The 23,645-nt window shown below is 50.9% G+C and overlaps 1 protein-coding gene and 1 long non-coding RNA gene across 2 annotated transcripts; one reads left to right on the top strand and one right to left on the bottom strand.

Annotated features, from left to right (window-relative positions):
* Positions 1-4,270: 4,270 nt before the first annotated feature.
* Positions 4,271-20,157, bottom strand: LOC133238137 (uncharacterized). Its single transcript, XR_009733438.1, has 3 exons — positions 20,066-20,157; positions 8,293-18,959; positions 4,271-8,019 (listed from the first exon to the last, which is right to left on the bottom strand). It is a non-coding gene; the product is annotated as an uncharacterized LOC133238137 (long non-coding RNA).
* Positions 18,907-23,576, top strand: PRSS22 (serine protease 22). Its single transcript, XM_061400904.1, has 6 exons — positions 18,907-19,075; positions 19,640-19,666; positions 20,072-20,243; positions 20,688-20,965; positions 22,324-22,481; positions 23,071-23,576. Exons 1-6 carry the CDS (start codon positions 18,994-18,996, stop codon positions 23,329-23,331), a joined length of 978 nt encoding a protein of 325 aa, XP_061256888.1. The 5' UTR covers positions 18,907-18,993; the 3' UTR covers positions 23,332-23,576.
* The last annotated feature ends 69 nt before the right edge of the window (positions 23,577-23,645 follow it).

Below are 23,645 nucleotides of genomic sequence, written 5' to 3' on the forward strand. Positions count from 1 at the left end.
CCACCTCATGCGAAGAGTTGACCCATTGGAAAAGACTCTGATGCTGGGAGGGATTGGGGGCAGGAGGAGAAGGGGACGACAGAGGATGAGATGGCTGGATGGCATCCCGACTCGATGAATGTGAGTCTGAGTGAACTCCGGGAGTTGGTGATGGACAGGGAGGCCTGGCGTGCTGCGATTCATGGGGTCGCAAGGAGTCGGACACGACTGAGTAACTGAACTGAACTGAAGATTGTTTCTAAAGCTTATCTCAGAAACCAATCTTTGGATAAAGGTCAGATGCTCCATGATGTACAACCAGGAGATTAACACTTGGCTATAATCATTTAACTGAGTCAGATGACCTGGGTTATACTGGGCTATACCAATGAAAATTCTTGACTTAAATTTTTGCTTATGACCTTACTAATAACTGCTAGCTGTATTATTTTCTATGTAGCTTGTTTCAGATTATTTCTTATGTTACCAAATATGTGACTGAGCCTGTGATAAAATGCTGATATGCAGTTCCATATGAGATCAATAATTGTAATAATGTAACTCTAGATATGAGAAGAAGCAACAAGACAAAATACTTTCCTGGACCAAGAGGCTAGTAAGACAGGTACTGTCCAGAGACCTTTGCTACTTACAAGGCCTGATCTAGTGACAGCACATGGAGTGGCCTGGCAAGGGAATCTGTGTTAGACCTGGGAGTGAGCCTTCCCAGCACCGTGGGACAATGATCAGGAAATGCCCCCAAAACATAGTCAAATATGTGGCTATGAAGGGCCCCTGCGCACTGGATGCTGGCCCTTGCCAGCTGCCTCTACAAAGATGAAATCATGACCACTGCAAGATGCTGACCTTCAACACCCCCTTGAAAGGACTTCACTGCTGCTGCTAAGTCGCTTCAGTCGTGTCCAACTCTGTGCGACCCCATAGACAGCAGCCCACCAGGCTCCCCCGTCCCTGGGATTCTCCAGGCAAGAATGAAAGGAATTCAGGGTGGAGACAAAAAATAAGGCACTCTGTGCTCTGGGAAAAATCCAGAAAAACAAGCCTTCAGATAGTCAGATGTAAAGATTTTCATGAGTCCAAATTCTTGCATCTTCTCATGCCTAGAGAAACACTAATGTCATGAACCAATGTCTGGACCTGGTTCTCCTGGTTAGCCCCACAACAACTTTCCTACTTCTATTAATCTTTGGGCCATATATCTTTAACTTTCTTGTTAAGTTTATTTCTCCAAGTAGTAGTATGTTGCCCTAAAGGTCCGGGAGTGAGAGACGAGAATGAAAACAGAACACGAAATCTGGTGCAATGGGTCAGGGGACCTGCAGCCTCTACTGGACTGAGGTGCAGAGTCCACTCTGTGTCCAGCTTTTACTCCTGACTGCAGACTACAAAACTCTCTTTGATCTATCTTTCCCAAGACACTACACTGACACAGTCCAGATCTTGTTTTTACCCCAAGCCATTCCCTTCTGGGAAAGTCTCAGGAACAATCAGCAAGTGTGTAGAGAGCATTCATGGCTAACGCTGACTCGGTGTTCAAGGTCCATGCTTTCGTGATCCCAGTCATACTCCCTTCTGGGTCTGGCCTTGGGGTCTGTAACAAGGCAATTATTCTAAGAAAAACATGAAAAATGGTTTTCATCATTGTTGATATATCATCAACACAGTTTCTTGATATCTGCTGTTTTTCCAGGTGCTATTTCCATGAAATTTCTCAAAGCTGTGAAAGAACATTATTAGAAACTCCCACTACATCTCCCCCTTTTTGTTTTTGCAGGAGTAGATACGCTGTCCGAGCAACTTCTTCATCAGTTCTCGGATCGTTTCTCTCATGTATCTAAGGACTAGACACAAAACAGTTAAAAATATACGTTTTGATATTATAGTACCAAGCAATCTTCCTCCTAAAGCTTTAATCCACATCATGGGGTTAAGTTTATGTAACCTTTCCTCAATTTCTTTAAATAAATCAGTTTCTGGGAGTAACTGTAAGTGGACATTCTCCATATTAGAAATAGTAGCCTGTAATTGAGAAATATCTAAGAATAGATTATTACGAACGTGTCATCTCAAATGTTTAGATAATTGATCTCAAGTATATGCACTTCGATTATATTTATGAGGTGTGATATAAAATGAAGAAATACTCAATCACACTTAAGATGAATTTGTAATTTTAAATTTTGTTATTTCCTCCCCTAGTAGGAGAACTGCATTTTCTAAATCACTCAATCGTTCATTAATTTCTTGGTCTATGTGGATTTGACTTCCTCAGGCAGAGCTTGCATTTTGGCGCCACTCTGTACAAACGTAGTCATTTGTATAGTTTGATGCGGAGCCGTCCCGGCTACTGCTGTGGTTGTGGTTATAGCAATAATTCCCACAATAGCTGCTATGAGGAGTCCAGTAAACCTTTTGGAACGTTGCAGTACTTTCTTTCGGAGAAGGCAATGGCACCCCACTCCAGTACTCTTACCTGGAAAATCCCATGGATGGAAGAGCCTGGTAGGCTGCAGTCCACGGGGTCGCTGAGTCGGACACGACTGAGTGACTTCACTTTCACTTTTTACTTTCATGCATTAGAGAAGGAACTGGCAACCCACTCCAGTGTTCTTGCCTGGAGAATCCCAGGGACGGGGAGCCTGGTGGGCTGCCGTCTATGGGGTCGCACAGAGTCGGACACGACTGAAGCGACTTAGCCGCAGCAGCAGCAGCAGTACTTTCTTTATAACCTTTAAAAGAGCATGTATTTCAGGGGAGCCTTCCCAAGGTCTGGTTTGATTTACTAGAAGCCATATTCCCAATCTCCTTCTTAATGTAACAAATGAATGATTAGGATTATAAAGTGAAGAATTTAAGCAAGTAGATAATTTGCAATCCTGGCAAGAAAGTTCTTGTACACTTTCATGGATAGAAATGGTTCCTTTTAAGAGCACATGGGATCTCTCACACAAGTCTGAGTATAAAATGTCCCGTTTGTACTGGTATTAAATGCCAATGAATGATTAGTTTTATCAGAATAATGTCCATCCCAAATTTGGAATTTTCTCAGACTTTTTTTTTTTCAGTTCAAATCTTCACATTTTATTCCTTTTTTTAATTTTATTTTATTTTTAAACTTTACAATATTGTATTGGTTTTGCCAAATATCGAAATGAATCCGCCACAGGTATACATGTGTTCCCCATCCTGAACCCTCCTCCCTCCTCCCTCCTCCCTCCCCATACCATCCTTCTGGGTCGTCCCAGTGCACTTAAAGCCAATTTCCAAATCTCTCCTTGCCCTCTTCCTTGATCTAATTGTGGGAAGGGGGGTGACATGCCACTACCATGCCATATAATCGGATGGTCTGAATGAGTGGTAATATTAGCATGGTCAAAGACTTTATGCACCTGCCAACACAGCCTTTTGTGTGGATTTCAGGACTGATTTTGATAAGAGCAATTAGAGACTGCGTACCCCTTGGGGGACCAGTCCCATACAATTCCATGGGAACCATTAATCAAAATTACTCCCTCAGTCCCGCGGCAATTATTCCACTGAATACGATCTTGTTTTCCAGTCCACAGCTTGTGATGCTCGCATAAAGGTCTGTCTGATTTGGTGTCATTATTGGGTTCTGAGTCGTCATAAGCAAAACTCAGACCAGAGAGGAGATGTAGTTGAACCTTAGTATAGTTATGATTTAAAGAATTAGTGGACAGCCAGGCTTGCATAGATAATTTAAGACATCCTGTAGCTGGTCCTACACAAACTGGCCAGGATTCATACCCATGAATAACACTGAAGGGAGTCCCTTCCTCTTTTTAAACAAGAGGAAGGCGTGTGTATCTTCAGGTCCTGGTATCCAGGAAGAGCCATTAACACAAACGGGGATCATAGAACCCCTCCAGTCAATGGGTTTCAGTAATGGGGGGTTAGGGATATATGCCCAATAAGTATAATTCTTTGCTTCTGCCGAAACCAGGGGTGCACCCCCTGCGATGGTTACCAGGGCAACATGACCATGATGAGGTGGGCTGGAGTCACCGGTTATTTCTGCTCAGTTTCACTCTGCGAGCTGGAATCCACACAGGTTCCGGACCTTCTCCTGGGGACATACAAGCAAACCCTCTTTCCCGTGTAACTAACGTTCCCGGTGACCAAGCACTTGTTAATGGCTCTGCCACCAAATCAGGCTTAGTTGTATTTGTGGATGTCGCCTGAAAACGTCGCTCAGCTGTAGTTTCCATAGTTTGTGTCGAAATATTAAAAAATTGAGAGTAGATAAAGCTTTATTCAATATTGTTTATTGTCCTGTGGCGTTTCCCCCTTTTTGTTTTTGTATCGCATGTTTAAGTGATTGATTAGCCCTCTCCGTTATGGCCTGTCTTGTGGGTTATAGGGAATGTCAGTAGAATGTTTTATAGATCAAATTTCAATCAGTTTTCCAATTAAATGCATTGTTGGAATGTTCTACTGGTATAAGCAGGGCCATTATCAGTTTTTACAGTTTTTGGTAGTTTTATAACAGCAAAACAACCAGATAAATGTCTTTGTATATGTTTTGTGGAGTGAGCAGTGGCCCATACAAATTGACAGAATGTATCAATAGTCATATGTACATAAGAGAGTTTACCAAAAGAAGATACATGAGTTACATCCATTATAACTATGGATTTTATATGAAACTGTGTATCATCATTATATCAGTGGCTCAGTCACACATTTGATAATGTAAGGGACAACCTTTCTTGAAACAGGCAATGTAGAAACCAATATAGTTAGCAGTAATAGTAAAATCATAAATAAGAATTTAAGTCAAGAACTTTTATTAGGTATAGCCCAGTGACATCTTTAAGTCATGTGACTTAGTTTGTTAAATGACTATAGCTTGTTAATTTCCTGGTTGTAGATTCTGGAGCATCTGATCTTTATTTAAAGACTGGTTACTGAGATAAGTTTTAGAAACAAACTTAGAGTGTCCTTTTTAATGAAGGACCTTTTTAATTTAAGTTAATGAAGCCTCTTAGCAATGTAACATAACCATAAGGAATTATCTAAGAAGTGAGTCTTAGTAAATACAGATCTTAATTAACAAAACTAGAATTTAAGATTCAATGAAACATTAGAAGTCATAGGCCTGACATCAATTGGGTGGATATTTCTTTTCAAGCTCCCCAGTATACTCTTGCCTGGAGAATCCCAGGGACGGCGGAGCCTGGTGGGCTGCCCTCTATGGGATCACACAGAGTCGGACACAACTGAAGCGACTTAGCAGCAGCAGCAGCAGCAGTATACTCTTGAGATTTTTGTATATGTCTGGAGACAGTCTTTTTTTTTTTTTTAACCTTGATGAGGCTGTTCAGAACGCAAATGTATCTAATTTCTAGAGGGACAAGGCAGAGAGAACAGAAAAATGTTTTAATTTTATCCTCAGGTGTAAATCACTAAATTGTTTTAAACCATCAGTGACTTGAGGAGAAGAGCTTTTTTATATCTGAAAACAAAGATTAGAAGCCAGTAATATGTCAGACAAAAGTCATGAAAATTGTAGTCATATTTAGCAGTCTGTTCAATCTCAGGTAACCAATCCCTTTGTTTTGTGGTCCTTGCCTGATGACCGAGGACGTCAGTAAAAACGATAGTCTCCAAGAAGTTTGTGAAGTTTTTTGTCAATGTCTGTACGACCTGTCTAGCAAAGTGGGTGCCCCAATCACTGGAGATTGCAGAAAATGTATTTTAACCTTTTTTTTTTTTTTTCATTGTGAAATGTTAACCCTACAGCCAGGAAAGGCTTTACTCTATCAAATAAAAGTGAGGTTTGTCAGGGAGCCGGGAAAAGCCAAGGGCAGTCTTGGACTTCCCATAGCCCCGACTGTTTGGTTTATAGCCATTTTTTATTCATATTAAATTTTCTGAGAGGGGTTCATTTTGTAGAAGCAGAGTGAGCTTTGTCTACGTGTGCCATAGTTTCCATAAACCATTGTGAAATAACACTCATTCATTTTATCAAAGTAACAAAAGATTTTAAAAACAAGTATGAATCACTTAAAGACAAAGAAGTTTACATAGTCTGTTATCAAAAGCCATATTCCATGAAGACTTTGTTTTTAAACAGGAAGAGAAAATCAAATTCCAGATTGGTACTAGCTTATATTCATTGTGAAACAATAGTTATTCACGTAGTCAAAGTAACAATAAAAGATTTCAAAGGCAGTTTAATGTCTTAAGAATCTTGTATCATGCACAAAACTCTCTTCCACTTGTCACAAACCTTTTTAACACTTCTGTATTCATCACTCTGCCCATTTAGAGAACAGCCACTTGTAAGTTCAGAAGTACTTCCTTTGTCCTTAATAGAATGTAATTCCATTCCTTATACCTTTTTGTTAAAAACACACATTTTTTTTTAGCAACCATGGACTGTCTTGTATATTAGCCTTTTATAGATTGGTGAACATAAATGAATGATATATGCATGAGGGAATTGCTGTCGCACTGGGTGTAAAGCCTTGGCTACAAACTTTTGACAAATAGTTGGACTGTTAAGCATATCTTGAGGTAATACAGTCCATTGAAATCTTTTATGTGGCTCCTTTAAATTAATGGAAAGAACTGAAAAGTCCAATCTAGGCTGATCATCAGGGTGTAAAGGAATAGTAAAAACCAATCTTTGAGATCAATTACAAATGCCAGTTTCTTGGAATCATATTAGGATTAGGTAGATCAAGTTGTAAAGCACCCATTAAAGCAACAATAACAGCATTGCTGCTCTGCTGCTGCTAAGTCACTTCAGTTGTGTCCGACTCTGTGCGACCCCATAGACGGCAGCCCACCCGGCTTCCCCATCCCTGGGATTCTCCAGGCAAGAACACTGGAGTGGGTTGCCATTTCCTTCTCCAGTGCATGAAAGTGAAAAGGGAAAGTGAAGTCGCTCAGTCGTGTCCGACTCTCAGCTACCCCATGGACTGCAGCCTACCAGGCTCCTCTGTCCATGGGATTTTCCAGGTAAGAGTACTGGAGTGGGGTGCCATTGCCTTCTCCAAATAACAGCATTAATAGCTCTCAAATCAGTAAGCATTTTCCATTTACCAGATTTGTATAATAAACACTGGAGAATTCCAAGGGCTAAAGGACTCAATAATATGTCCCTTGCTAAGTTGTTCATTAAGTAATTTATGTAAAGCCTCCAATTTTTCTTGTTTTAGAAGCCACTGCTCTATCCACACAGGTTGATCAGTTTTCCAATTAAGAGGTATAGGTGGGTGGAGGAAGATTAATAGGAGCAGTGGCCATTGGTGAAAAAGGGGGCGGTTTGAAATCTTGAGCAAAGGATAAATTCTTCCTTTTTGATTTTTGCCCAGTCCCAATCTTGGTATATAACCTTGATTGAACATAATTTGATGACTGGCCTCGCTATATTGATTTTGCGGTTTTTTCAAGAGTCATCATCGCTTTCATCAAAAGAATCAGAAGTCTGCAAAGGCTACAGTACCGACTGAATTAATGCCCATGTTCTCCAAATAGAAACAGGGAGCAGAGTTCCTCTTGTATGTTCTTTCTTTAACTCGGCTCCAACCTTTTCCCAGACTTTTAAATCTAAGGTCCCTATTGGCAGGAACCAGAAGCAATATTTATCCACTGCTTGTAACAATTCTTGGAGAAGGAAATGGCAACCCACTCCAGTACTCTTGCCTGGAAAATTCCATGGACTGAGGAGCCTAGTAGGCTACAGTCCGTGGGGTCACAAAGAGTCAGACACGACTGAGCGACTTCACTTTGTAACAATTCTAATAATTGCCCTTCACTAATAGAAGCTCCTCCTGCTTTCAAGAGCTGTCTTAATAAACAAATACATGGGCGATAGTGTTCTGCACTCTCAACATTTCCCATTTTAACCCTAGTTAAGTGCCTGAGGATTTACCAGTGGGGATTTCAGAGGCCTCTCAACCGTCTCAGGTTCTGCGTCGCTGTATTTTCACTTTCGCTTGTAGCGGTCTTGCGCTCCAGCCCAGTGTTGGGCTCCAGGCACCTGTTGCCCTAAAGGTCCAGGAGCGAGTGACGAGAATGGAAAGAGAACATGAAAAATCTGGTGCAATGGGTCAGGGGACCTGCAGCCTCTATTGGACTGAGGTGCAGAGTCCACTCTGCGTCCAGCTTTTATTCCTGACTGCAGACTACAAAACTCTCTTTGATCTATCTTTCCCAAGACACTACACTGACACAGTCCAGATCCCCTTGTTTTCACCCCAGGCTGTTCCCTCCTGGGACAGTCTCGGGAACAATCAGCAAGTGCGTGGGCAGCGTTCATACCTGACGCCAACCCGGTGTTCCAAGGTCCATGCTTTCATGATCCCAGTCATACTCCCTTCTGGGTCTGGCCTTGGGGTCTGTAACAAGACAATTATTCGAAGAAAAACATGAAAAATGGTTTTCATCATTGTTGATATATCATCAACACAGTTTCTTGATATCTGCTGTTTTTCCAGGTGCTATTTCTATGAAATTTCTCAAGACTGTGAAAGTACATTATTAGAAATTCCCACTACAGTAGTACAAGAATACCCCTCGGCCAACATCCAGACAGTGCTGGAACAAGCTGCCTTATCATTCTGTGCACTCCCTCCATAAATGCACCCCGAGGTCCTCAGGCTCTTCTCCCTTGGAGATCTTATACGGGAGACCACCCCCGAGATAGAAAAGCTCAAGGGGGACCACCAACAACTAGCTGACCTGGAGATGTCCCGACACCTCCAGGCCCTGGGAAAAGTCTTCCACCGTATCTTCCGATAAACCTTAGAAAGGACACCCATTCCTTTGGGCAATTGGCTTCATCCCTATCAGCCAGGAGATGAGGTATAGGTTAAAAATTAGAAAAAAAAAAAAAAAAACCCACTTCAGCCAGTTTGGTCAGGCCCTCACATGGTCGTCCTGGCAACCCCTACTGCTGTTAATGTTATAGGCATCATCCCTTGGACCCACCACACCAGAGTCAAGAAGGCAGCAGCTTCCTGTGATGAGGACAGCTGGAAAGCAGTTCGGGACCCCAAAAACCTCCTCAAGGTCTGGTTCCAACGGCCCTCACCCATGAAAGACACTGAGCCCTGCTCTAGTCACTCCGGAAGCTGAGTAGCCCACGCACGGCAGAAGCATGAGAATTCTTCAGCCTTGCTCCAGCCACACTCCGGCAGCTGGCTGGTCAACGCACGGCAGAAGCTTGAGGATCCAGCTATGAAAATATCAATGGATTTTCATTGTCAACCCTGCCTCTACCCCTGATTGCTAGTTTTGCTGTGCTCTTCGATATAGGACTAGCTTCAGTCACACCCCAAGACTGGGATTTGGGTCAGAAGCTGTGGTTAGCTGTCTGTTATCTCATCAGAGTGGGAAGCCTCATTCTTATTAGATGTCTTTTATGATTGATTGTCCCTACTAACTAAACTGCTCACAGTATAGCTGACCCCCCCTTCACAATAGGCTCAGTTGCTGTAGCCATGACAACCCAAAGATGGGGGAACCTTTTGCTAGTGTTCAGTTATCTGTTATGTGCAGGCTGCTTTGCAGCCCCTTGCTGTCCCTTGCTGCGACATGGTGCCGTTCCTTATCCATCATGCACCTGTCAACATTACAGTCAACCCTTGGAAAATGGCTTACTCAACCAACAGCTAGAACAATGTATAGATAGCCAATCCTATAGGCCGATCACCCACTGCCTCCATGACCATGCACTGTATGTCCTGGGCGCCGAAAATGTTTCCAGTCACGCCCCCACTGCCGCTGCCTTTCCCCCACCAGAGGATCCAAACCCCGGGCGGCATCCCAACACCATGGCATCGCCACCATGCCCCTGCGCCTCCTTCTACCCCCAAATGCCACGCAGATGTTACAACCCAGAACAGGTGTCTGTCTGCCAACTGGAAGAACCTCCTGGCAGGGACAATAATGCAGACAAACGAAATCATGGACCAACTTTGCCCTGAAAAGTCAGGCTCTGCTGCTGGCAGTGGAAACAGGTCACAGAGTTCACCCCCTAGACCCCTGTCTGTACCGGGTTTGCAACGCAGCTCATCGCCTTGTTAATGACACCAGCCCCAGCTGGCCAGGGACTGCTGCTGGCTTTGCTCATCCTTAGGCGCTCCACGGTACTTAGCTACATCAGTACCATTGAATAATGCAACAGCCATAGGAACTCCTGTAGATCCACTCTTACAAGGGCCAGTCTTAAGGGCAAATGTGTTAACTCAAAAGGCTCCAGAATGCTTTACGAATGATGGAGGAACTGAACCTGTAGGCCATTTAGCCAGGGACCAATGCAATCAAACTTTAAAAGGTGAGTGGCCCACTCATCCTCCCACAAACACAATAAGATGCTGCCCATCAGGGCCTTTTCTTCGTGGGACAGATGCTTACTTATGTCTACCTGTCAATTGGATGGGTATCTGCGCCTTGGCTTTCCTCACTCCCCAGATGAATATTGGCCCTGACAACCAGACTCTCACCGTACCTCTGGCAGCACAAACGCGGTCAAAAAGAGCCATCCAGTCTATACCCCTACTAGCTGGTCTGGGAATCACGGCTGGGACAGGCATGGGAATAGGAGGAATTGCTTCATCAACCACCTTCTACCATACGCTATCCAAGGACTTCACAGACGACACTGAGAGAGTGGCCAGGTCTTTAGTGGCCTTGTGGGACCAATTAGATTCCCTAGAATAGGAGAAGGCTAGACCTACTGACAGCTGAAAAGGGAGGACTCTGCCTCTTCTTAAATGAAGAATGTTGCTTTTACGTAAAACCAACCAGGAATAGTCAGGGACATGGCCCAACAGCTAAGGGAATGAATCATAAAAAGGAGAGAGGACCTAGCAAATTCCTGGGATAACTGCAACATCTGGAGCTGGGCATCGTGGCTTCTGCCTTTAACCGGTGCTCTCTTCATGATCTTCGCAGTGCTCTTCTCTGACCCTTGTATTCTCAGTGCTATTTCCCAGTTCATAACTTATTGAATTAAATCCATAAAGTTACAAATGGTCATAGCTCAACATAGCCCCCTGAACGATGGGGAGCTCTGAAAGTCCTACCAAAACATGAGATGATGCTTTCTACGAGTGACAGAAGCATCGAGAAGGGGGAATGAAGAGGAAAAGGCAAAATTTTACTTAACCTCCTGGTCCTTCTGCCTTTGTAACTCAGCTTGCTCCTTGCAAAGTCTGGATCACGTGGGTCTCGGAAAGTGGGGACTCACAATGCTGGAAACTGGAGATTATCTCACTCACCCTTGTCCTGCTCTTTGCAATTGCCCAATCCCTGCAAACCCAAAAACCCATTTAATCATGCCTGTTCATGTATAAAAACTCTGTAGCCCCTTTGTCCAAGGTTCAGAGCTTGGAGTGTTAACTCCTCTGGGCCCGCTGGCTTAATAAACCTGAGTTCTCCAACTCTGAGTGTGGGGCTTGGTTTCTCAAGTACTGGTTTCTGCAACAACACCCAAGCTCTCAGGACAGATCAGAAGTGTGTTAGAAGGAAGGAAGGGTGTCCTAGTTGGGAAGGTGACAAAATGCCAGCTGGTGTGACAACAAACTGTGGAAAATTCTTAAGAAGATGGAAATACCCAACCCCCTGACCTGCCTCCTGAGAAATCTGTAAGCAGGTCAAGAAGCAACAGTTAGAACTGGACATGCAACAACAGAATGGTTCTAAATCAGGGAAGGAGTACATCAAGGCTGTATGTTGTCACCCTGCTTATTTAACTCATATGCAGAGTACATCATGAGAAACGCTGGACTGGATGAAGCACAAGCTGGAATTAAGATTGCCGGGAGAAATATCAATAACCTCAGATATGCAGATGACACCACCCTTATGGCAGAAAGCGAAGAACTAAAGAGCCTCTTGATAAAAGTGAAAGAGGAAAGTGAAAAAGTTGGTTTAAAACTCAACATTCAGAAAACTAACATCATGGCGTCTGGTTCCCTCAGTTCATGGCAAATAGATAGAGAAACAGTGGAAACAGTGGCAGGCTTTATCTTTGGGGGCTCCAAAACCACTGCAGATGGTGATTGCAGCCATGGAATTAAAAGACGCTTGCTCACTGGAAGAAAAGTTATAACCAACCTAGACAGCATATTAAAAAGCAGAGATATTACTTTGCCAACAAAGGTCCATCTAGTCAATGCTATGGTTTTTCCAGTAGTCATGTATGGACGTGAGAGTTGGACTATAAAGAAAGCTGAGTGCTGAAGAATTGATGCTTTTGAACTGTGGTGTTGGAGAAGACTCTTGAGAGTCCTTGGACTGCAAGGAGATCCAACCAGTCCATTCTAAAGGAGATCAGCCCTCAATATTCACTGGAAGGACTGATGCTGAAGCTGAAACTCCAATACTTTGGCCATCTGATGTGAAGAACTGACTCATTTGAAAAGACCCTGATGCTGGGAAAGATTGAAGGTGGGAGGAGAAGGGGACGACAGAGGATGAGATGATTGGATGGCATCATCGACTCGATGGACATGAGTCTGAGCAAACTCCAGGGTTTGGTGATGGACAGGGAGGCCTGGCATGCTGCAGCCAATAGGGTGGCAAAGAGTCGGACACGACTGAGCGACTGAACTGACTGAACTGAGCAGTGTCCCTGAGACCAGCCAGGCCACTTTCCTCAAAACCACTAGTGCCCCAGAAAACCTTGCCTGCAGACTGCACAGCCTGACCACTGCTCAGTCAGCACTCAGCCCCGTGCAGCCGCCAGCCCTTCTCCGGCAGGATCATGAGAGGCATGGCGGTGCTGACAGGCCCTCTCCACAGATGGGTAAGCTGAGGCCTGGTTGCAAGAAGCCGCCGCTGTGTCCCTGGCTCCTTCAGAATGCTCTGCTTGCCCTGGGGGCTTACTCATCACCCAATGGGGACAGAGCTTCTGTTCTGTCCCAGGCCCTGCCCTCCGAGAGCAGAGATGCCCAGAGTCACAATGGCCTGACCAGCACCACAGAGTGCAGGGATGGGGGGAAGGTTGCGATGGATTCAGGCCTCTCAGCCCAGCGGGGCCTGGTGTTGCCCCTTCTCCTGAGGTTCATGAAAAGGTAGACATTCAGATTTCTTTCTCCATCTTTCAGTTGTAGTGAAATATGCAGATTTACCATTTTAACCACGTTCAAGTGTATAGCCGATGGCATTATGTATGTTCAGTGTTGGGCAGCCCTCCGTCTCCAGAACTCTTCATCTTCTCACACAAACTCCTTACCCGTCAGACACTAACTCCAATGCCCCTCCCGCCGCCCCAGGCCCCCACCCTCTGCTTTCTATGAATTTAGCTGCTCTAGGGACCTCAGGCCGCTAGAATCAGGCAGTACTTGTCCTCTTGTGTCCAGCCTGTTTGACCCGGCATAATGCCCTCAAGGTTCAGCTGTGTTGTAGCAGGGGTCAGCGCTTCTTTCCTTTTTATGCTGAATAGGACACAGTGGAACACCTTTTCTCTATCCATTCATCCACTGGTGGACACTGGGTTGTTTCACCTTTTCGGCTGCCGTGGACATGAGTATGCAAGCAGGGACTCAGGCACTTGTACACTCCTGTTCACAGCAGCACTGGCCAAAACACAGATTGCTTTTTTGGCCACACCACGTGGCATGGGGAATCCAGTTCCCTGACCAGAGATCAAACCTGTCCCCCCCTGCATTGGAAGCATGGAGTCTTAACACTGGACCGCCAGGGAATCCCCCAGGTTTGTTTTTTTTTTTTCAGTGTGGATTTGGCCAATTGAAAAAACAAACACAAGCGTGCAGATCTGACTGGAGGGCTGGATTCCACCCTGGTGCGCAGCCATGCTGGTCTCAGAGCCGAGTGGCCTGCCTGGAGTTCAGCGTGGCCCCCACCCTACCCCCGAGGCTCTCCTCCCCGGCTCAGAGACCGAACCTCTCCTCACGGAATAGTTTGCAACCTCAGAGCCAGCGCCGGACAGCGTGGGAACGAGCCCCAGAGGGGAGAGCAGGTCCCGCGGCCGGTGCTGTCTGCTGGGTTTCTGTCTGCGGGGCTCCTGCCCCCAAGCCAAGGCTCCCTTCTGCAGGTGGGTCCACGAGGACCCTGGTGGTCCAGGGGCCTCTGTTCAGAGCACCCTGTGCCTGTGCCCTGAGCCATGTGGCCTCTGACCCCGGAACGCTCTTCCCACGTCTTCTCGTAGTGTCCCCAGCTCGTCCTCTGGAGCCAGGCTCAGAGTCACCTCCACAGGGTGGCCAGACGGCCGGGCCAGGCCACCCCCAGTCCCACCCACCCGAGCTTTTGTTTTGTGGTCATGTGGCATGTGGGGTCTCCGATCCCTGAGCAGGAATTGAACCTGTGCTCCCCACATTGGCAGGCGAAGTCTTAACCCCTGGACCGCCAGGGAAGTCTCACCCGAGCCTCTGAGTTGGCTCCTCCTGCAGCTGGGATGGGCTCTGACCTTGGCCCTGTCCTGCCAGCCTTAGCTCAAGGCTGCACTGTCCCGGGCTCCTGACTTAAGGTTACAACCCCCACCCCGCCCCCCGCCTCCCATACCCCCTGTCATCCCCACCCCCTCACCAGAGCGCCTTCCAGCTTTGATTTACCCCACAGACTTGAGCAGCTACTGCTGCTGCTGCTGCTAAGTCACTTCAGTCGTATCTGACTCTGTGCGACCCCGTAGATGGCAGCCCACCAGGCTCCCCTGTCCCTGGGATTCTCCAGGCAAGAACACTGGAGTGGGTTGCCATTTCCTTCTCCAATGCATGAAAGTGAAAAGTGAAAGTGAAGTCGCTCAGTCGTGTCCAACAATCAGCGACCCCATGGACCGCAGCCCCCCAGGCTCCTCCGTCCATGGGATTCTCTAGATTAGATTTATTCGCTCATATTGTTTCTTCTGTCCCCACTGGCATCTCTGCCACAGGGGCAGGATGGCTTCAGGATTGTTCGCAGCTGTATTGCAGCAGGTGTTCAGTAGACTTCGCTGGATACTGAAGGGATACTCCTGATCATTATCGATCACATCAAGGGATGTCTGCCCTGCCCGGCCGGTGCCCACAGCTGAGATGCCGGGGAAGGGGTGGGGCGCAAGTCACTCCTTTGGACTGAACTCTGCTGGCTCTGGCGGCTTGCCCTCGGGTACCTCTGCAGCCCTACCTGCCACTCCCAGCTCCCTGCAAATTCACCAGCAGCCCGAGATGGCCTGGCAGGGACACGGAGAGTGGGTGGCAGGGTGGGCAGCCCATCCATCTCCAGTCCCGGCGAAGAGATGCCCAGCCAGATTGCCTGGCATGCGTCTGGCATACAGCAGGGTCAGGGTGGGGACTCGATGAATATTCTGTTTGAATGAATGCTGGATCAGGCCAAGGGCTCCACTCCTTGGGAACTGGGGAGCCGGTCTGGGGGTGTCCCTTTTCCAGGACTTGTGCCAGGAATTTTCCACTGGCTTTTCTGGACTTCCTTTCTCCCCATCTTCCTGGCCACCCCGTCTTGAGGACAGCAACATCTCAGGGCACATGCCTGCCCCTTGGGTCACCTGGGCAGTGGAGCAGAATGGCAGGAGAAGCTGGCACAGAGAGGAACCAGAGAGGCAGGGGGTGGCGCAGCCGGTCCCCAGTGGAATTCTCCAGACTCAAGTCTCCCTCATTGGTTTATTCACTGGACAAGCATCCACTGAGCACCAGTGGGCACCAAGTACCAACCCAGGTCCGTGGGGAGCCTCCTTACCATCTGTCCTTCTGGGAGTCGTAGCACAGGGCACCCACCCTCAGGAGCGCCCTCCAGGGTCCACACCCTCCACCCCCTCCCTCCTACCCCCGTCCCAGGCCTCTGTGCCCATCGGCCCAGGACACCATGCTGTCATTACCTGCTCACCTGCCTCCAACCCCCGGGAGATGTGTGCAGCCTGAGGGTAGGACCTGATGTCAGCCCAGGACCTGGCACACAGCAGGTGCCCAGTAAATGCCTGCGGGGTGAGCTGGGGAGGCCAGCCGCCTTAGTTGCAGGAAGGGAGTGGGCTGGAGGAACATGAGGGGCGCAGAGGTGGACCCAGGCCAGACAGCGGGTGGAGGAGGGGGCCGGGGGGGACGCCCTCCCCTCACCTCGCTGGCATTGCGGCCCGGATCCCAGTGGAGGTGCCCCTCACCCGGGCCACCCTGTCTCCCCGCAGTCTCCCTGCCCCCAGTCCTGGGACAGAGATGAGTGAGTCGGGCGCCCCACCCTGGCCTTGTCTTTGGGTGGAGTGGAGCAAGGGCCTCCACGCAGCAGGAGGGCACCTCTGGATCCAGGTTTGAGCTGTCTCCTGCCCGCCCCACTGAAAGCAGGGGCCAGTAAGATACCAAGGACCGACCTTGGTACCGCCCATCTCCAGGGAATCTCGCAGGCTTGCAGAAGCCCTGACAGCCCAAGAAGGTGGGCAGGCTCTGAGGGGGTGCAGGATGTGTGCTGGCTAAGCCGTGGTGTTGGAAGAAGCCCTGGTGGGCAGTCTGCCCGCTGAGGACCCTCATGGCAAGCCCTCCCAGCGCCCTGACTCACCCACCAGGCGCTTACTCTCTCTCTCTCTCCCCCAACCTTGGGCTTCCCTCCCCTGCGGCCCCCATCCCCAGCCTCTGCAGGGTCAATTCCAGCCTTTCCTTCAGCCTCTCCCATTTAAAAAGGAAAATTATTTACTCCTGGCTGTGTGGGGTCTTCATCGCTGTGCATGGGCTTTCTCCAGTTGCGGCGAGCGGGGGCTGCTTTTCCTTGCAGCGTGTTCTCAAGGTGGTGGCTTCTCTTGTTGCAGAGCGTGGGCTCTAGGGCGCGAGGGCACAGTCAGTGTGGCTCGTGGACTTAGTTGCTCCGAGGCATGTGGGATCTTCCAGGACCAGGGGTTGAACAGGTTTCCCCTGCACTGGCAGGCAGATTCTTAACCACTGGACGGCCAGGGAAGTCCCAGCCTCCCTTTCAAGGTCCTCTTTTCTGGGCAGCCCTCACTCGCTGCCCTCGTCCCCTGCCAACATCATGTGCCTCCCCTGGACTCCCACCTACCCAGCACTTCTGAGCCCGGTTGGTCCGTCTACTGGACTGGCGTCCAAAACGGGGTTCACCTCGGGGTTCCTCCACTCACCAGCCGGGAGGCCTTGGGTAAGTCACTAACCTCCCTAAGTGGGCTCAGTTTCCTCATCTGTAGAATGGGAATAATAATAGAGACTTTGCAGACTAAAGGAGGTGGCTATTGTTTTCATGGCTGCAGCCACCATCCACGGTGATTATAGAGCCCACGAAGAGGAAATCTGTCTCTGCTTCCACCCTTTCCCCTTCTATTTGCCATGAAGTCATGGGGTCAGATGCCATGATCTTAGTTTTCCTTAATATTTAGTTTTAAGTTGGCTTTTTCACTCTCCTTCTTCACCCTCATCAGGAGGTTCTTTAGTTCCTCTTTGCTTTCTGCCATTAGAGTGGTATCACCTGCATATCTGAGGTTGTTGACGTTTCTCCTGCCTATCTTGATTCCAGCTTGTAACTCATCCAGCCTGGATTTCTCATGATGAGCTCAGTGTAGAGGTTAAATAAACAGGGTGACAGCAGACAGGCCGGTCGCACTCCTTTCTCAATCCTGAACCAATCGGTTGTTTCAAACAGGGTTCTAACTGTTGCTGCTTGACCTGCATACAGGTTTCTCAGGAGACAGGTACGATCATCTGGTATTTCCATCTCTTGAAGAACTTTCCACAGTTTGTTATGATCCACACAGTCATAGGCTTTAGCATAGTTGATGAAACAGAGTAGTTACTAAGTCGGGTCTGACTCTTTTTGACCTCATGGACTGCAGCACACCAGACTTCCCTGTCCTTCACTATTTCCTGGAGCTTGCTCAAACTCATGTCCATTGAGTCGGTGATGTCATCCAACTATCTCATCCTCTGTCGTCCCCTTCTCCTCCTGTCCTCAATCTTTCCCAGCATCGGGGTCTTTTCTAATGAGTCAGTTCTTCACATTAGCTGGCCAAAGTATTGGAGCTTCAGCTTCAGCATCAGTCCTTCCAATGAATAATCAGGGTTGATTTCCTTTAGGATGGACTAGTTTACCCCCTGTAACGTCCATTCACAGCGAAGGCCAGCGCAAAGTTTGTGGATGAAATGACACAAGGTCAGAGATACACAGTTTGTCTTGGAGACAGCCCCACTCCTCTTGCTTGGGGTGCGGGTGTCTGGAGGGCAGACTGCAGGGTGGGGCCTCCGGGATCAGGCGGGCAGGCTCCTCAGGGAAGCACCTGGATCCAACACCATCCCCGCTCCTGGGGCTTCCCATCAAGCACCACCCAGCAGCCCTCTGACCCCAGTGAGGAGTCGGGGGGCGGTCCCGGGAGACCAGGGGCTGGGGGTGCTGTGGGGCCTCCTGGCCTCTGCAGGCAGCCACATCCATCTCGGCTGCCTGGACAGCTGGCTGCCTGGATAGCTGGCTGCCCTACCTGGGCGTCTCAGACATCCAGGTGAGATGAGTCCTCTGGCTGCCCAGTGACGGGGCCCACAGGAAAGGGGACCCGGAACAGGTGGCTCCTGGGGGCCTGATTCATGGGCCTTCGGGAAGTGGGTTAACGGGATCCGGAGCCCCGGGCTGAGCCAGGTCTCCCGCTGAGTCACAGGCCCGTTAGGGAGCCTCTGGCAGCCCCTCATCGGCCCCCACCCCCACCCCAAGGCCCCCGGGGCCTTCCCAACAGCCCACACCCAGCTTCCCGGCCAGCAGGGTCCAGCGCCTCCCTTTCAAGCTTGGGGGGCCTTCCTCTGCCCCGCCCCCCAAGTCAACGTCAAGGCCCAGCCTAGACCCTGGGGCCCAGGGTCCCTGCTTGCCCCTGCAGAGCCCCATGCAGGCCCCAGGTAGAGGGAGCAGCTGGAAGCCCACCCCCAGACCCCTTAACGGCTTATTTCCTCCCTGAAGCCCCACCCCTCCCTGTGACCTACCGCCACTCACTCCGCCACTCACTCGGGGGACTGGTCCGACGGCATTCCGCCTCCCAGGATAAAACCTAGGGCGGCCTGCAGGGGAACAAGGCACTCCCGTCAGCGCGCCATGGTGGTTCCAGCGACTCCCCCCACCCTGGGGGCGCCCTGCCTCTGGGTCCTGGCCTCCCTGTTGATTCTGGCCGCTCCAGGTGAGTCCTGTGGGCCTGCTGGCCTGGACCTCCCCCACTGCCCACCCCGCACTTCCTCCCTGGTCCTGCTGAGTCCCTCCTCTCCTCCCCTCTGCTGTCTCACTCTGTTTTGTAAGTTGCCTGCTCTGAGCCTCAGTTTCCCCTGCAGCCGTGAGAAGCACAGGAAACACTGCAGGTACCCGTAGGCCCGGTCAGCGCTCAGGGCTCTTGGCTCGGCTTCTGCTTTACCCTCTTCCCCTCCACTCCTGTCTCCCCTGTCTCCTCAGTCCACTGCTGGGGAGGCAGCATCCAGACCTGGGTTCTCATGCTCACCCCCTGTGAGACCCCCACCCCAGACCTGGCCCCCACGGCCCCCAGGGCACAGGCTGGACACAAAGCTACGGGGAGGCCGAGGCCGCCGCTCACAGCCAGGGCCTGAGGTTTCTGCCAGCCCTGCCCAGGCTCCGGGAAATGCCCCACCCGGGCAACGCGACCCTGAGGCCCTGGGACTCAGCCACTGGGGAGGGTTGCAGGGCACGGGAGAGCCCCTCCACCGGCCTGACCCTTTCTTTCTCTTGCCCTCAGCCACCATGGATGCTGTCAAGACAGCCGGTGAGTCTGAGCTGACCTCAGGGAAGCAGTGGGGGAGGAAGCCTGTGTGTCTGTCTGTCGGGGGCAGGTCAGGAGTGGGCAGTGGGGCAGGAGAGGGTTTGAGCTGGAGAAGAAGGCACCCAGGAGAGGAGGCCCAGAGGGTCAAGGAGGAGAGGCGGGGTGTGTATGTGTGTGTGTGTGTGTGGAGCAGGGAGTGACTGAGCCGCCCTAGCAGCTGAAAGGACCAGGGGACTAGAGGATGAAGTGCCCAGCTCGGGGAGGGCAGAGGACGGAAGGGGCAGGCGGGCAGGCGGCCAGACCGGGTTGAAGGGAGAGCGGTGCACAGGCCTCGGTGCGTGAAGCGGGGAAGGGGAGCTGGAAGGGGGATAGACAGCGCCCAGATTTTGACAGACCCCTTACCGCCAGGCCCCCCAGCCTGCGGGAAGCGCCTGCAGCTGAACCGGATCGTGGGAGGCGAGGACAGCTCGGACGCCGAGTGGCCCTGGGTTGTGAGCATCCGGAAGAACGGCACCCACCACTGCGCGGGCTCCCTGCTCACCAGCCGCTGGGTGCTCACGGCCGCCCACTGCTTCAAGGAGTACGTGCGCCCCGCCCGCCCCTCCACCCAGTTTCCCAGACCCCAGGCTGCCCACCCAGCCCCGGTTTCCAGGCCTCTGGCCGGTCTTGAGTCCCTCAGGAGAGCTCTGGCTTCCACCCAGAAGCCTCTTTTGCACGCAGTGTGTGTGTCCCCAGGCCTGTCTGGCTCTTTGTGACCCCATGGACTATAGCCTTCCAGGCTCCAATGTCCATGGGATTTCCCAGACAAGAATACTGGAGTGGGTAGCCATTCCCTTCTCCAGGGGTTCATCCTGACCCAGGGATCGAACCCCTATCTCCTGCATTGCAGACAGGTTCTTTACCACTGAGCCACCAGGGAATCCCCCTTTTGTGCTCCAGGGGCCTTCATGTGCATGCCATTCCTCAGAAACCCTTCCCCAGGCCCTTCCTGGGCTGATGCCAACCCCAACCCTCTTCCTTTTAGTAATCTGGACAAACCAACCCAGTTCTCTGTGCTGCTGGGAGCCTGGCAGCTGGGGAACCCTGGCCCAAGGTCCCAGGAGGTGGGTATCGCCTGGGCACAGCCCCACCCTGTGTACTCCTGGAAGGAGGGCTCCCGCGCTGACATCGCCCTGGTGCGCCTGGAGCGCGCCATCCAGTTCTCTGAGCGCGTCCTGCCCATCTGCCTGCCCGACTCCACCGTCCAGCTCTCTCCGGACACCAACTGCTGGATTGCCGGCTGGGGGAGCGTCCACGATGGAGGTGCGGCTTCTTCCGGGGCGGGGGTGGGTGGGGACAGAGGGTAGCAAACACTGGGAGATACAGGTCCCATGGGTGGCAAAGAACAAAGGCCAGGGGCCGAGCATGATCCAGAGGAAAAAAGATGGTCTGCAGCCCAGAGATGTGATGACCTAGAAACCAAGGTGGACAACTTCAGATCAGTTCTAGTTAAAAGGTAACTTAAGCTGTGTTCTGACTGCCAGATCAACCAGGCTATGAAGTGATATAGGAGAGACTGATAGAAGGTTTCTGGGGCTTCTCACGTAGCTCAGTGGTTAAAAATTCGCCTGCCAATGCAGGAGACACCAGAAATGCCGGTTCTATCCCTGGGTTGGAAAGATCCCCTGGAGAAGGAAATGATAACCTGCTCCAGTATTCTTGCCTGGAAAATCCCAAGAACAGAGGAGTCTGGAGGGCTACAGTCCATGGGGTTGCAAAGAGTCAGACACCACTTAGTGACTGAGCACACCCACTAGAGATTTCTATGGGGCCAAGCCCAAGCCGGTGAATATGAAAACAGCCCTGAGATTCCAAGTCAGAAATAGGTACCCCCTGGTGGCATCAGGACACAATTGCAGGCAAAATTCCCAGGAAAAAAAATGCAATCTCCAGAAGGGTAAAATATAATTGACAACCCAAGTCTGGAAGTTTGGAAAACCTCATCTAGAACACAGAGCAAATTAGAAAGTAAGAAGCAGAAAGGCTGTATTGTGTGTGTGTGTGTGTGTGTGTGTGTGTGTGTGTGTATAGAGAGAGAGGGAGAGAGGAGAGACTAAGAAAGGACAAAATGTAAGAAAATGGGACTTAACCAGATTTCAGAAGAATTAAGAGAAATGACACCATTTTGGGTATCTGGGGAATCCCACTGACACTGAAGTTTCAGCCAGCCTCCCCATGGTCATTCTTAGGGGCTCCTGTGAAAGCTGGATTTATGGATTGGGGAACCTGACCAACCAACCCTAGGGTCTGCAATCCCTCTAGGGGATGGGGAGGTCCTTCAAGTCCCGATAACATTCAACACCAAGCGGCCATTAGTCTGTAGCAGTCCTCAACCTGGATAAAGTAGTGCCTGAGACAGGACAAGCAGGGTCATTGGTTTGAACCTTCTTGTGGGCATCAGAGATCTCATTAAAGGTTCAGAATTTCAAGCTGCACACTCCTTTAGGATTCAGTAGGTCCAGAGTGGAGTCCTGGAATTTGGGTTTTCTGCGGGCATCGTGGCCGAGCCTGACAGAGTTGATCCATTTACCCTTTGAGAAATGCTCCTAAGGGGGATGGCGGGGACTGAGGAGGCCAGCAGGAGAGCCTCCCAAGCCTGACTCTCTCCTCTCTGCTCCCAGTGCCCCTGTCCCACCCTCAGACCCTCCAGAAGCTGAAGGTCCCCATCATCGACTCAGCCACCTGCAGCCGCCTGTACTGGCGGGGAGCCGGGCAGGGCGCCATCACCGAGGACATGCTGTGTGCTGGCTACCTGGAGGGGGAGCGCGACGCCTGTCTGGTGAGCACTTTCCTCCTTCCCAGCCCTGCCCCACTCAGCTCCATCACCCCTCACCTTGCTGGGCCTCCGTCTAGAATCTGCCCTGACCTGGCAGTCCCCCTAGAGAGATGCCTACAGAACCCGGCCCCAGCCTGGCTGAGCCGTTCTTGCCTTTGTTCATACATCAGACATGGTGAGAATGGGGTGTGCCTGACCCCGTTCTCAGGGAGCCGCATCCAAGGAGGGGGTGCTGTGGTCCTGGCACCCCCCAGCGGGCTACAGGGAGGAGGATGGCGGACTGTGGGACCTTGCACACCCGGTCTGAGACACTCTTCTTTCTGAGCCGTGGTTTCCTCATCAGTGAGGCAGATCACAACCCTCGCTCCATGCCTCCAGGGCTGTGAGGGAGAAGGTCTAGCACTAGGTGCTTCTCACCAGGAGTGAGCCTGGGAAGGGGGCCCTCCCTGCCCCGGGGCGCTAGTTAGGGCTTTGCCGGTCCAGGCCCCAGGGTCTGGAGAAATGGCCCGTCTGCCACCTGCTGCGGCGCGGGTGCTGGGCTCTGCCCACCCCTTGGCCCATGCGGACCCCTCACCTTCCTTCCTTTCCGCAGGGCGATTCCGGAGGCCCCCTGATGTGCCAGGTCGAGGGCACCTGGCTGCTGGCGGGCGTCATCAGCTGGGGCGAGGGCTGTGCGCAGCGCAACCGGCCCGGGGTCTACATCAGTCTGGCCGCCCACCGCTCCTGGGTGCAGAGGATCGTGCAGGGAGTGCAGCTCCGCGGGCGCTCGCAGCGAGGCGGGCCCACAGGCCGCCGGGGCCGGGCCCTGGGGGCGCGGCGCCCTCGCGGGGCCGAGAGGCGCCGCGCGGACTAGGGACCCGGGGAGACCTCTTGCCATCTCCTCCGTTGTAAATAAGCCGTCTACCTCTGGGGGGCGCCCGCGACCCGGCGCCGGATCGCCTCCGCGGGAGGTCCCGCCCCTCCCCGGGCTCAGGCCCCACCCCTTAGGCCCGGACAGCCTTTGTGTATATACACGTCAACGCTTTTTACAGTTATTTGTAACCGCACCCACGTATCTTATTTATTCCTCCAACTTCAATAAATTATTTATTCCCCGTTCTGAGTCGTTCAGTCATGTCCAACTCTGCAACCCCAAGGCCTGTAGCCTGCCAGGCTCCTCTGTCCATG

This window comes from Bos javanicus, chromosome 25 (assembly GCF_032452875.1).
Source record: "Bos javanicus breed banteng chromosome 25, ARS-OSU_banteng_1.0, whole genome shotgun sequence".
Taxonomy (NCBI): domain Eukaryota; kingdom Metazoa; phylum Chordata; class Mammalia; order Artiodactyla; family Bovidae; genus Bos; species Bos javanicus.

What these genes read in the sequence shown, in the direction of transcription:
- PRSS22 (XM_061400904.1), top strand. Translation starts at nt 18,994, where the DNA reads ATGGTGGTTCCAGCGACTCCCCCCACCCTGGGGGCGCCCTGCCTCTGG. An exon ending in GCCGCCCACTGCTTCAAGGA is followed by an intron (nt 20,244 to 20,687) that starts GTACGTGCGCCC and finishes TCTTCCTTTTAG; the next exon opens with TAATCTGGACAAACCAACCC. An exon ending in GGGAGCGCGACGCCTGTCTG is followed by an intron (nt 22,482 to 23,070) that starts GTGAGCACTTTC and finishes TCCTTTCCGCAG; the next exon opens with GGCGATTCCGGAGGCCCCCT.